General features: G+C 45.5%; 2 protein-coding genes across 2 annotated transcripts in view; both read right to left on the bottom strand.

Moving 5' to 3' along the window:
• The window catches only part of LOC135914650 (histone deacetylase complex subunit SAP130-like), a 612,247-nt gene that overhangs the window by 517,690 nt on the left and 81,498 nt on the right, over positions 1 to 13,059 (bottom strand). The gene's annotated exons all lie outside the window — the stretch shown is intronic.
• LOC135914685 (UPF0764 protein C16orf89 homolog) overlaps positions 1 to 13,059 on the bottom strand; it is a 46,282-nt gene that overhangs the window by 437 nt on the left and 32,786 nt on the right. The window contains exons 3-8 of the mRNA XM_070532049.1: positions 8,061 to 8,219; positions 7,178 to 7,325; positions 4,401 to 4,512; positions 3,117 to 3,276; positions 1,053 to 1,181; positions 681 to 731 (exon numbers count right to left, since the gene is read on the bottom strand). Of these exons, the coding sequence (XP_070388150.1) occupies positions 681 to 731; positions 1,053 to 1,181; positions 3,117 to 3,276; positions 4,401 to 4,512; positions 7,178 to 7,254 (529 nt within the window). The 5' untranslated portion in view covers positions 7,255 to 7,325; positions 8,061 to 8,219. The remainder of the gene's footprint in view (positions 1 to 680; positions 732 to 1,052; positions 1,182 to 3,116; positions 3,277 to 4,400; positions 4,513 to 7,177; positions 7,326 to 8,060; positions 8,220 to 13,059) is intronic.

The raw sequence follows: 13,059 nt of genomic DNA, 5'->3' as shown, positions 1-13,059 counted from the left end.
GATAGGCAAACAACAAAATAGCAATATCCACTGAAAGGACACACACACGCACACACACGCACACACACGCACACACACGCGCACGCGCACACACGCGCACGCGCACACACACACACACACACACACACACACACACACACCACACACACACACACACACACACACACACACACACACACACACACACACACACACACACACACACACACACACACACACACACACACACACACACACACACACACACACACACACACACACACACACACACACACACACACACACACACACACACACACACACACACACACACACACACACACACACACACACACACACACACACACACACACACACACACACACACACACACACACACACACACACACACACACACACACACACACACACACACACACACACACACACACACACACACACACACACACACACACACACACACACACACACACACACACACACACACACACACACACACACGCACACGCATGCACGCACGCACGCACGAACACAATGTGCAGTGCAGAGAGGATCACTTGCAAAGCTCGATATCTAAATAAATACAAATTGAAAAGGACCTAATAGGCCGTTTCCAGTTTGCCTTTCCAAATAAGAAACATTAGGCGGCTTCATTCAGGTGGATGACGCACTGAACTTACCTTCCAGTCGTAACTCTGCTCGCTTAGTCCTACCCGGTTTCCTCTTGAAAGCTGCAAACGACGTGGGAACAATGCGTGTTTTTCCACCATTCCGATAATAAATTCATGCGATGCCTATGCAAGTTCCGACATTATAGCTTGTAAATATGCCAAATATATCCAGAATCATCACTTGTCGGCTGAGCCTATACCGGAGCTATTAATGCACTTCGTACTTTAACTGATGCCAGTACAAGTCACACGTAATCTGCTATGAACTCCGGTGTTCGTACGCATGCCAGAGGAAAAAAAAACGCTTATGCTCTAAGCTCATCTGTTCTTTATAAACGTGCGATGAGCTGCACATATGAGCCAGGTAAACAGTATTATTACTTGTGAGTGGGTCGTCGAGAATTTCCATGCCGTCCGTAAAGCAACCATCCGCTCTCTGCCAGCTGCGAATGGCTCGAATCCACTCCGGCTTATAAAACTCCGGAAAGCCGGCCAGCCCACAGAAGCCGACTGGAAAAGAAAAGAACGAAGAGATCACGAGGCTCATGTGGCCGCGCCTTCATTATTCCATTATCTCCGAATGCACTCTTGATCATTTATTTTGGTCTAAGGTGCCTACGCTCTACTCGCGTTTCATTACGTTTATGTTTAAATTTACTCGACATTGTTATATTATTTTTATCCGATTATTTGCCATATATACCATTGCCATAATATCATATCTCCAGAATGGATATGAACTACGACTGCCACATGAGGGTCTACTACTGCTATGATCAAAAGCATGGAGGAAAGAAACAAGATAGGAGAGTTCCTGACGTCACGTTTTTGAAGCCGCAAATGTAGCCATCTCCCTTTGCGCCTCTAGTCAGTTCGCCGGAGCAGATAGGCGAGAGCTTTGAACTTGCATTGCTACGAGCCGCCGGAAGTGTGTGCTGCCGACGCGCGTCAGAACAAAGCCAATAAACCTTCTGTAACAGTTTTAGTGAAGCAGCCGCGCTTCTGTGTTTTTTCGTGGCACGTTGAAGAAGGCGACGAAGACCCATGCCCTGATTGCTTGAGTGTCTGTGTTGCTGGTTGACACTCACACACACAGACCCAAAACACAGCTTTGAAGCTTACACACCACGCTCCAATGTAAGCTTGTCTCGCGTACAGAATGTTCCGCGAAAAAGACATGGGTCGAAAAAACTTATCTCACTTTTCAGAGACCTAGAGTAGTAGCAAGAGCTTCAGGAGCGCAGTTGGTATGCCAGTTTTGACGTGTGGAGTACAAGACCCCAGTGCTCCTTTGTTAAAAGCAGCACGTGACTTCCACCACACCTTCTCCAATACGTCCGCGCTGTCCGGGGCCAAAGAAACGTGGCAAAAAGAAATATCTTTCTTTATTTAAGCGTGAATTCGCGTGGTTCACATACTTTATGAAGTTTAAAGGCAACGTGTGCGTACAATGTATTTGTCCTTGATGAGTGAGGCGCTCTGCCCGTTGCATCTATGGCACAGCGTGTGCTGCGACCGTAATCGATATTATGACAAACACTGTCCAACAACAGTACCACCATGGCAGCTGTAAACGTGGTCTGTGTTTGAGTTTCCGCGCAACAGAATTATGTTTTCTCGTATATTAGAATAACAATCCAACGCTAGCACCTCTGTTGTTTATGTCTAAGTCTTAATTTACGAATTTTCTCGCACATTCTACATTGAGAAATTCAATTAATTCAATAACTCCCTTGCGCCAGCCGGCGGCCCTACAAGAATGAGAATGGACCTCAAACGGCGAATTTAACATTTGTAACGAAGCTATTTAGTGAAACAACTCTGTGGCGCAGAAAACCAGACCTTTGGTGTACGAGTATAAGGTTACATTGCTTTTTCTTTTGGCCGAGGTAATTGATTTCACTGCCTATTATACCTACATGGTTAAAGAAAAGTTGAACCGTTCACCTTCAAGACACGAATAGCCGTGAGAATAGCCGCAGAAACTAAAAAAAAAACAGACACCACAGACAAAGTAGGTAAATAGTTTGTTAATTGACATGCAGGTTTGATTGTTAAGTATAGCGCCCAACTACCTGCATAATTCCTCCCAAAGCTGAGACAAGTTTACTACGATTAAGGCTTGCGTTGGGGTTTGTTGGAATGACATACTTGTACTTATACAACAGTGCTGCACAGTTCGAACGCCAGGACGAGAACAGCTAAGACGAAGCGCAAGCGTCTGTGCTGTACGCATCCCTGTGTTTCAAGTTTGCAGCTCTGCTTTATAAGTAAATTTATTAAGATGTAGGAGCCACGAGAATAACTTAAACCATACGTAGTAATCGAAAAAAATGTATTCGAGCTTCGTGACAACCATCATGACGGGCTTAGCCACAGATAAACACATGTACGCTGCGCCTAATTGCTGATAAATGAGAAAATAAAGAAGAAGAAGCAACTTGCCTTGTTCCATAAAAAGGTCTTGAAACCATTCCGTGAGGCCCTGCTTGCTTTCGAACATGGCGTCCCTGTAAATATTGCTGCACGTCTGGTGGAGGAATGTTTTGATGCTCATTTGTCTGTGTTCACTCAGAAGCTGTTGCAGTTGCTGTCTACAAGGGCTCTGAAAAAAAAAATAGGATACAATAAAAGGAGAGCACCGGTGAATGATCGTACGAACGCGGTGGACATCTCGGACAATTCTCAGAAGCGCCAAAAACGGGCGCAGTTAAGTTAGTCTGTTGATAGCCTCTGTAGGAAGAGCGAACGCCAAATGCACGGCTTGTTAATTTTTTTTTCTGTTTACACGTGGAATGAAGTACACAAGATATCGCTACAAACTTCGAGGTTGCTGCGCCGCACTACAGAAACTCTATTTTTACAAAACAGTACATTTCTGCCTAAGTCTCCTCTATGTTAGAGCGGAAGACAGAAAAGAAATAGAATGAAAATAGAACGAAAATTGCACATGAATGAGCACATGCCACGCTTAATAATTAAGCTTTCTTCGTGAGCGTCACGGTTGTTGTGAATTCTTTTCAGAACTTCATCGTGGACACACTAAGTGGAGGCGAAGAAAAATAAGCACGGGGTACTAGGAGAACAGTAACGGTATTTAGGAGCGCTTCCGGAGGCTTTATGGCAACTGAAAGCGTAAATAAGTGACTATAGAGGAGCGTCGCGATGACAAGCACTTACGTAGTCAAGTAAAAATAATTTCGGATAACTTAATTTCGAGCATCTGTGAAACGAAGCACTTTACCCGTAGCATGAAATTTGCTGCATATTATCTTGTTTATTGCGAATTTAGACGCTCTTCCCCACAGTATTCAACATGGAAGTGAATAAGGATTGCCCATTACATTACAGAAGATGCGGTATCTAGCTGTAATTTATAATTTGAGAGTGGTGTGCTCCAAAGAGCAATGCCAGCTCACCTGGATTGAGGACTACGTGCGTGAACTTCCCTGTGTTGCGCCCCATAACTTGTGAAGATAGCTGCTCAAGCTGGTGTAAATTGTGATTTGCAAATTAATAATCCATTATGATTTCGTTTACTGTTGCTTGGCACTTACCAGTTCTTTCTTTTATAAAATACAATCTCCATCTTTGCACCTAAACGGTCATTTGCTAAACACGAAATATTTCCGGGCAGATTTTATAACTTCGATTCATTATTTTACTCGCGTGTAAATCCGGATATTGGTGATCAGCCCTACAATCTTAAGAACAAGTCTATGCACTTACGACGTAGGCGATGAGTGTGTAGAATACTTCGTGTGTTAACCAGTACCCGTCAGTATATGGGTCAGTCATGAGGTCGATACAATTGGAACTGATTTTGCATTCTTCTGGCTTTCTGAAAAAAACATGAAAGGGAATAATAAGGGTATTGCTTTTGACGATGAAGTAAACGACAACTACAATAATTCTGCAGACTTCAGAAATTCCTCTGGCGCTGAACTCACTGTGGCAACAGCCGGTTCCCACAGCTCGCATGTAGTGAACGTGTGCTGATCTCCATTACCGCCATCGCCAGCTTTTTCTGAGGGTCAGAGTACTTAACCGCCCTCATCGGTTTCCTTATAACATTCCTAGCGGGGAAAATCATTTGCCTATAGCCATCCTATGGCTATGCCTATGGCAACGCGAACAGATGAACACACGGAAGGAGAAGTAGGAATCAGGGGCTGTGTCATGTGTACATGCACTCATATTAGATTTCTCTATTTTTAGACTGTCCTAACTAAGCACCAACTAGTTTCACCTATTTTTGCTGCTTTCTCGCATCTACGCTTCGCTTCCAGAATCCTACTTGTCGCTAGATAGAAAGCCGCAAGTTTTGCCAGCTTCTGTCGCTCGTCCGTGTGCTTGCTGGCGCGGGTGAAGTTCGCAGCGTATTTTGATTTCCGGTTCATCTAATGAGGTACAATTTCCCGCGTTCCTCTTTGCTTTCGGAGTTATACTGACGGGCGACGAAGGTTGCATGGCGAGACGAAAGCCACAATACCGGCGAGATCCTACTGCCTTTAACTGAAATGAAAAACAAGCTTATCAGAGCACCAGGGAATCCACCCTAACGACACTTTTCCCCACTACCCACGCGCAAAACACGCAAAGAAGAAAAAAATATATAATGTCAACTGAACCTAATATGCTGCACGGGCACCGATAAACAGTAATAATTCCGTTATGATGTATATACCTGCAAGTTCATGAGCATATCGTTTCAACATATAAGGTGTGTATTAAGGTGAGCCTATATGCTCATAAAGAAGTTCATTCTTCACAGCAGTTCGAAAGAACAAGGGCTGACCAACTTTTGTAACCAACATAATACACAATACAAGCGTTCGTCCGAAACAAGGTTTGTGTTCACTATAGGAAGTTTTTACGCTAACGCTGCCTGTAAGATCAAGTGTCAACCATTCGGAATGCCAAACACATAATTAGTGAAGGTGGTTAGCGAGTGGTAAATTGCACTTACGGAAGAAAACCTTCGGGAACTCGATTTCAGGTTCTTGAAACCAGAAAACTCTATCACACCTTGTATTCGAGAAAAAAATGCAAGAACATATGACGCATGTAGCAAATTCATCATCATCATTGCCATCATCACCATCATCATCGATATACGTTCGCTCTTGCCTCAGCTCAGCTCACTTTTGCCTCGGCCAACTTCATCCTCTGCCTGCACGGCTTTCTTATTTCATCAATCCATCTAAATATCTGCAGTCCTCGTTCACGTATTTTGTTCCTTTATTGCATGTTCTGCTACTTTAGCATGATATCGCCTTGCCAAGCTGCAATTCACTCTCTTAACTCAGCTAGAATATCATCTAACCGTGTTCGCTTGTAATTCACACTGTCGCCTTTCTTTGTTATGTTACAGTTGTCCTTATCCGTTCCATTGCTGGTAGTGTGGCTGTTACCTCCATATCAAATTACTTCGGGATCCGCCAAGCTTCAATTCCCGAACTTAGCAGCTGGCAAAATGCACTGACTATTTACTTTTCTTTCTAATTACATCGGTAGACTGCTGCTTGTGACTACTTAGCGCCAGCCATTCGCTCTCAAAACCGATTTTTGTGTGTGTCGAGATTTTCTCCAGAGGGTGCCGCTTCTCTGTGACTATTTCCCGTAGATAATTAAAGGTACTGCTTCACCGCTTAATGTTGCTGACTTCCAGACATGAATTCTTGTTTTTTGCCATGCTAGAGAACATTACTTTAGCTTTCTGCCTATTAAACCTGTCCTTAAAATCTTCTCCGTTCAGCTTCTCAATCATTTGCTGTGAGCTACCTCTAGGTTTTTCTGATGGATTGGACGGAATGATCGAAGGCAAATGGCTACCTACTGCTGTATTACTCTTGAAGAGGCAAACTAATCTGTCTCGTTACCGCATATGATACGGTAGATAGTCTTAACGTTGTGCATAACATATCTGTAAATGTTCAAGAGGTCTTGAGGTAAAAGCTTTGAACCACGGATCAAAGCAGTGTGGCAAATAGCGAGACATACCATGACTAGTGTCATCCTAACACAACAGACTGCTTTGTAACTTGTCAAGACGAGATAGCCGTAACAGGTACTCCTATAATGCAACAAATATAGGGCGATAAATTATGATGTTGCTGTTTTTACGATCTAAAAAGAAGCACTGCTCGAAGTCTTCAGGCTTCCTGTAGAAAATTCCGCGCGAGTTTATTATGCCTACATCGTCGCGGCGGTTTTAGAAGGCGGATAAATATTATGGATGCGCAGGTTTATCCACTCATATGAGAGCCACTTCATAAATGTTCGTGTCGGCCTAACTTCTATATGCCTTAATAAGAGAAGGTGGCCGATAGGACGCTTATCGCAAATAGCAACCTGTCAGTGAAATATATCTGCGTACATTTCAGCTTTAAGTTGCCATGGGAGCTTGAATGCTGATGAAATGGTTGCCCTTAGAGAAAGTGACCCATTCCGATGGCCTTTAGCTAAAATACTGATTTCGTCAAAGCAACGCTAACAGCGCTTACCGTGGTGTTGACAACTCCAGGATGCAAAAATCCGAGAAGTCCTCCAAAAATCCGTTGGAAGCGAGCGGCATCTCCATGAAGTCGGTGCTGACTCGTGAAGCCGGGAAATCGAAAGCCCAGTTTCCCAGCCGAATGATCGGGAGCAAAGCTGCGATGAAATTGCCGCGCTTAGCTGCATCTGCTGATGTGAAATGGCTGCCAGTTTTGTAGTCTGGATTGATATTCGATAAAATTTAGACCGACTACAAAACTTGAAGAACACCACAAAATTTAAGAAGTGACAGTAAGATGTACATCAAATAACCAGTTGGTGATTGAGCGGCTAGAATATTGTTGCCCTTTTTGAACACTTATTTCTATAGAACCACTTTCGTGGGAGTCCCGCAGAAGATGTTGAGAGAGTGTATTAAACCTTGTTAACGATCGAACAGCATTGCACATCAGTTAATAAAGAAGCAGTCAGTAGACTTTAGTAAGTTGTGCGGCTCTAAACACACCCAGGTGACAGCAGAGGGCTCTCGCAGTGAAAACTGCCATCTTTTTGTAGTTGTATCTTATATATGGCACGTACCAAACTTACCAAGCACAACTTCGCGATGCTTACAGTGTCATGTTTGCGCGCTACAATACTGGCTGCTGATGTCTCCGAAATACATCCGTAGACGGGACCACCCTCACAATCTTATAAACGGTGAAATTTCTCTGAGCGCAGCTTTCGCATCGCATTTAGGAAAAAAAAATGACATAGCGCCCATTTTTTTGGCAAGTTGGCCAATATCGAAAGCCATGGCATACAACAGGGAAGTGAATTATTCACTTGCCGAAAAATACGTGCTCACTGTCTGTTTCGTCACCTGAAGACACACGTATGCATGCGCCTCACCTTCGGCGGATTCAAAGGTGAGGGTGTCCAGGAACAAAGGGGCGCCCCTCTGGTAGATGTCCAGGGCCAGCTTGAACAGCTCCCGAGTGCGATTGAGAGCGGCCGCGGCCTTCGCCAGGCTGGGCTGCTCGTTCTTTGAGTGCGCCCGTGACTGGCGCGCTGCGTGGGGTATAAAACGGTCACCGTAATAAGCGTCTTGAATTACTTAGCAACAATATACGGGTTTCATAATGAATGAAAATATATTGAAAAATGGGAACCCGCGGCAGGTATTCGCGCTTCTAGGTGCTGCTGGTGAAGACCTTGTGACGTCACTTTATACGTTGCGCTCACACAAGATATGTGGGTTTAACGATACCAGCATCGCCTGCAAGAAACGTGCACGAGTGATCGCTTGCAAGCGTGCACGCTTCCTTCCTCCCCATCTCTCTTTCTATCCTTTAAGCCGGTATTTGTGAATACAAAAAAAAAAGCCGTGGTGCAAGATTAATAACAACTGAATTATGAGGTTTTACGCGCCGAAACTACTTTCTGAATATGAGGCACGCCGTAGCGGAGGCCTCCGGAAATTTCGACCACCTAGGATTCTTTTATGTGCACCTTCATCTAAGCGCAGGGGTGTTTTCGCATTTCGCACACATCGAAATGTGGCCGCCGAGGCTGGGAATTGATCCCGCGACCGCGTGCTCAGTAGCCCAACACCATAGCCACTGAGCAACCACGGCGGGTCTAAAGAAGTTAGAGACGCAGAAAGAAACATGGGATGACTGATTGATTAAGTCTGACGTAAAACGAAACTCAGGGGTTTCGAGAACGCCGTCGTGTATGTATTCGGCCTGAACTGAAGCAGTAGCCGTGCAAATAAGGCTGAAGTTCTTGGACGGACCAAAAAGCGGCGAGGCACTGAAGCACGGTGATCGTATAGTTTTGTCTCTGGCGCTGTCAGCATGCGACATGCGTATGTGACCATGCGTTTTTCAGAACTTTTCTAACGGTGCTTAAGAACAGCGCCGATACAGTGACCGCTGGCGTCAGTACGTAGAAGAGTGGTCGTGGAGTAGTCGAAATACCAGATAGCACGAGCGGATTTTAGAACGAAGCTTTCTTTATCTCATTGATTCGTCCGTGAGCGCCCAAAACGCACTGCAGGAAAGCCAACTTACACATCTGCGTTGAACACTACAGTTTACATTCGCAGTCCCGCGCCTGACAACGGCGCGAAGCGACGAGCTCAGCAAGAGTAGCGCATGCGCACAAAGTTCACTGGAAGCACAAGTTGCGTCTCCTGGGCATGATACCACCCGGTCGCGATTAATTGACTTTCCCTGCTTAGCGAAGACAGCAAGTGCGCGTGGGGCTCGTCTTAGGATCAGGAAAAAAGAATCAAAGCCCCTTTCTTAAAGAAAGGTGGTTGAACACCACGTGTATGGCCGCGTTATTCAGACGAACTGTACATATCTGCATTGCATTACGCGCGTCACGCAATGCATTCCCGGCCGTCACCATGGGTAGGCTGCGAGTGCAGCGCATGGCAGAAGAGGCTACCATACGCCAGCGTAAGCGCGAGCGCGATCGTTCCCGTAAGGCCGATCCCGTGTATCGGCAACGGAATGCAGAAGCCATGTGGGAGCCGCTTGTGCAGTCGAGGTCCCTACTGGTGTTGCGGTCGTTAGCGTGCATACATCAGAACGAACACGTCTCGTTGTGACGCGGAAACGTTCTTGGCAGAAACGATGAAAATCTTAAAGCCACATAGTACGCCGATCATCGTGCGCGGTGACTTTAACATCGATGTGGCGAAAAAGCTCGGCAAATGGATCGAGAGTTTCATGATAGATGGCTACTCCTTGAAACTGAAGAAGCTACAGAGACCCACGACGCAACACCATTCCTGCATTGATCTCCCGTTTGCAAGCAGGCAGCGTCACGTTACGATGGCAGAGCCTCTGACCGTCTACCACAGCGATCACAAGTTAATTCTGTGCAAGTGTAGAGTCGTCCGTAAAAGTGCGAGGGTGTGCGTGTAATCAACGGCTACATGATCTAAAATAAAGGCAATGCAACTTAACAAAAGATGCCTTCATTCAACTTCAACGTTCAAATATTACAATCCTAAACAAGCAATCAAATCACACATGTATAGCACCGGGTCGCTCAGCATTTTTTTGGGGGTTCATTGCGTGGTCGTTGGCTTTGGACTTTGTCTTTGATTCAGTTTGCATTGGGGGAAAGCTTCGCGTTCAACTATCTTTTTTTAAGAAAGGGGCTTTGATTTCTTTTTCTTTTTACAGCGCAGCTGTAGACGGCTAGCCGATTCATCCGTCCGTCCGTCCGCCTGTACGTCTGTACGCCTGTACGTCTGAACCGGACGTCTGTCATTCATCCGTCCGGTCGCCTGTACGCCGAAAAATCCTCCGGCGCAACCCCATGCGCATGCGTGAAAAAAACAAGAGAAATAAAGAGAGGCGTGCGATTAGCCAACACAACCTAGATAGGTGGTGTTGGGTTAGTTGCGCCAGTAGTGACGTCGTTGCTCTCCATCGTAGCCGAGCGTGCACGCAGCAGTTTCTCTCCGGCTCCAAAATGGGTAAGCCACGCGTCATACGCACTGCTGAGGAGCAGGCAGCTTTCTATCAGCAACGTCGCGAGCAGAACCAGGAACAAGCTCGTCTACACCGTGCCGATGCGGCAGACCGGGTACAAGAACAGGCTCGTGACCGAGCGCAAGCAGAAACAGCGTATCGAGGATCCGGCAACCTACCAAGCTGTTGTTTATGAACCATCGGGATTAATTCATTGATAAACACCGGGGCCCCACGTTTCAGCTTTGCTGGTTAACCATCTATACGGAGTTCTTGGGCGGTGACTTTTATGCGTTGCATATTGCAATCACTCAGTTCAGCCCTTGGGCGCGGCCGCGCAGCCACCATTGAGGGTATGAGCCATTGTTCATTGCTGCGCGCCTCATATGTGGGTATATTCTCTTTTAAGTTTGCTATGTTTGTTATTAAGTTGCTTCTATTTTTATGCGTTTCATATTGCAATCGCTCAGTTCAGCCCTTGGGCGCGGCCGGGCAGCCACCATTGACCTTTAGCGCAACCACGTGACATGACGTCACGACAGCCGGAGGAAAAGCTGGGCCCCAACTCGCGCAATATGCAACGCATTCTTGGCTTAACCAAGCTAAGCCTGGAAATTTTTTTAACAATAAACGAGCGTTACGCCATTGCGGAATGCGGTGGGACTCGAACCCGCAACCTCAACCGCAGAACGTCATAGCGCTGAGCCAACGCGTCGGGTAGAAACGATCGAACCGAATTTAATTTCATACTACGCCGTGCTAACGGGGCATGCAGTCATGACAGCAAAAACCACGTTTGTCGTATGTACGCGCATTTTACGAAGAGCGTGATCGGATATCGGCCCCGAACAGTCATATCTTCTGCACTTTAGACTAACATGCCTGTCGGCTACTTTCTGATGAAAATATGAAGAAGAAGGAAGTATTTTAATGATTGGAAAATGTAGAGAGGTCGGCCGGATAATGGAGCATCTGGCCTGCTACTCTACGTAAGGGAAGGGGAAGAGGGGAAGAAAAAGGGTCACAATGAGGGATGATAATGGGAGGAACGAGGTGAATGACACATTACACAACTGGTATCACAGGCGTGAGTCCAGGCCCGTGTCAATATGGTTAACATAAAAGAAACGCTAGGCATTGGTTAAACTTCTTTTTATGTTCCCAGCATCACCACTAGAATCACGTAGAAAATCGCTGTGATCGCACTGATATATGAACGTTTGTGGAGTTTAGCTTACAGGGCCAAGCTAACTATCATAACTCCTTGTCACTTTCCCGCGCCCATGTCATTCGTTTGCTCTAGAGCACCTTTTCGGAAGTTGGAGTTCTCACGCAGTGGTCATTATATGAGAACCATTAATACTTCCTACTTACTACTCTCAATTTGATTTGAAATATGAAAGTTTAGAGTTAAAAAAAGGACAGTGCAACATATTGTTCTGTTGAGTTTAAATAAATAATATAATAAATAAATATTTCAGTTGCAGTATTCTTGCGCCACGGCAATACAAACAAGGGGAAAAATTGATGTAACCTAGAATGTTCCAGTTGCTGTCCGAGCGCAAGATGAAAGAAATAGCGAACCGTCAGCGCCTCTTCTTACGCCTTCAAGATTAGGAAATACGGGCACAAAAAATTTAAACGGTGAACATGATCGCACAAAACTAAAACAATATTGCTCGCTAGTCGGCCATAAACGTTCACCTAAAGTGCACAAGAAACATCGGACGAATTGGGGAAACCCTACACTCGGATCCTGATTTCACCATCACATCGATCCATGTTACAACTCGTTTGCGTGATGTTAGCAAGCAGAACAGAAGCAACACAGCAACGCCAACCAGGAAGTAACGGAACCATCAGTTATCAAGCTAATGCTGGCTTGGTGCGCTGATCCACGAGATGACTAAGCGTGTTAGGTTTCATTGAGGAAAACCCTCGCAGCCAAAGGTCAAACCTGATCCCATCTGGTAATTTTCATCGCGCCGGCGGTCAATTTTTTGTCTTATTGAATACTCGCGTTATTAAACGCCCACGCTTGCGTGAGCCAGTGAGTGTTCGGAAGAAACGCATAACACGAGACAAGTTACTTTAAGGTCTCTTATCAGATAACAGGCACCGCATAAACAATTTTTTTCGCCGCGACGCTTTCAGCAAATGAAAATAACAGTTCCCGGTTCTCGTCACAGCTAATGCAAATTAAGTGCTCATATAGGTCGGAAGAAGAACACGCAAGCCCCTTGCATGGTCTTAAATAGCAAGAAGGCTTCGCCCCAGCGAATATAAAAAGTAGCAGACGCATGCATTTACGTGTACATTTCCAGGAACATTTGAAGCATGCGCAGACGCAAGGAAACATGTAAGACAAGTCCGGGCGCCCATACCTTTAATAAGGACTGGAAATCTCGTTACTGAAG

The sequence above is a fragment of the Dermacentor albipictus genome, chromosome 1 (genome assembly GCF_038994185.2).
Source record: "Dermacentor albipictus isolate Rhodes 1998 colony chromosome 1, USDA_Dalb.pri_finalv2, whole genome shotgun sequence".
Classification (NCBI taxonomy): domain Eukaryota; kingdom Metazoa; phylum Arthropoda; class Arachnida; order Ixodida; family Ixodidae; genus Dermacentor; species Dermacentor albipictus.
Note: the sequence above shows the minus strand (reverse complement) of the source record. Positions and strands in the feature narration are given on the sequence as shown.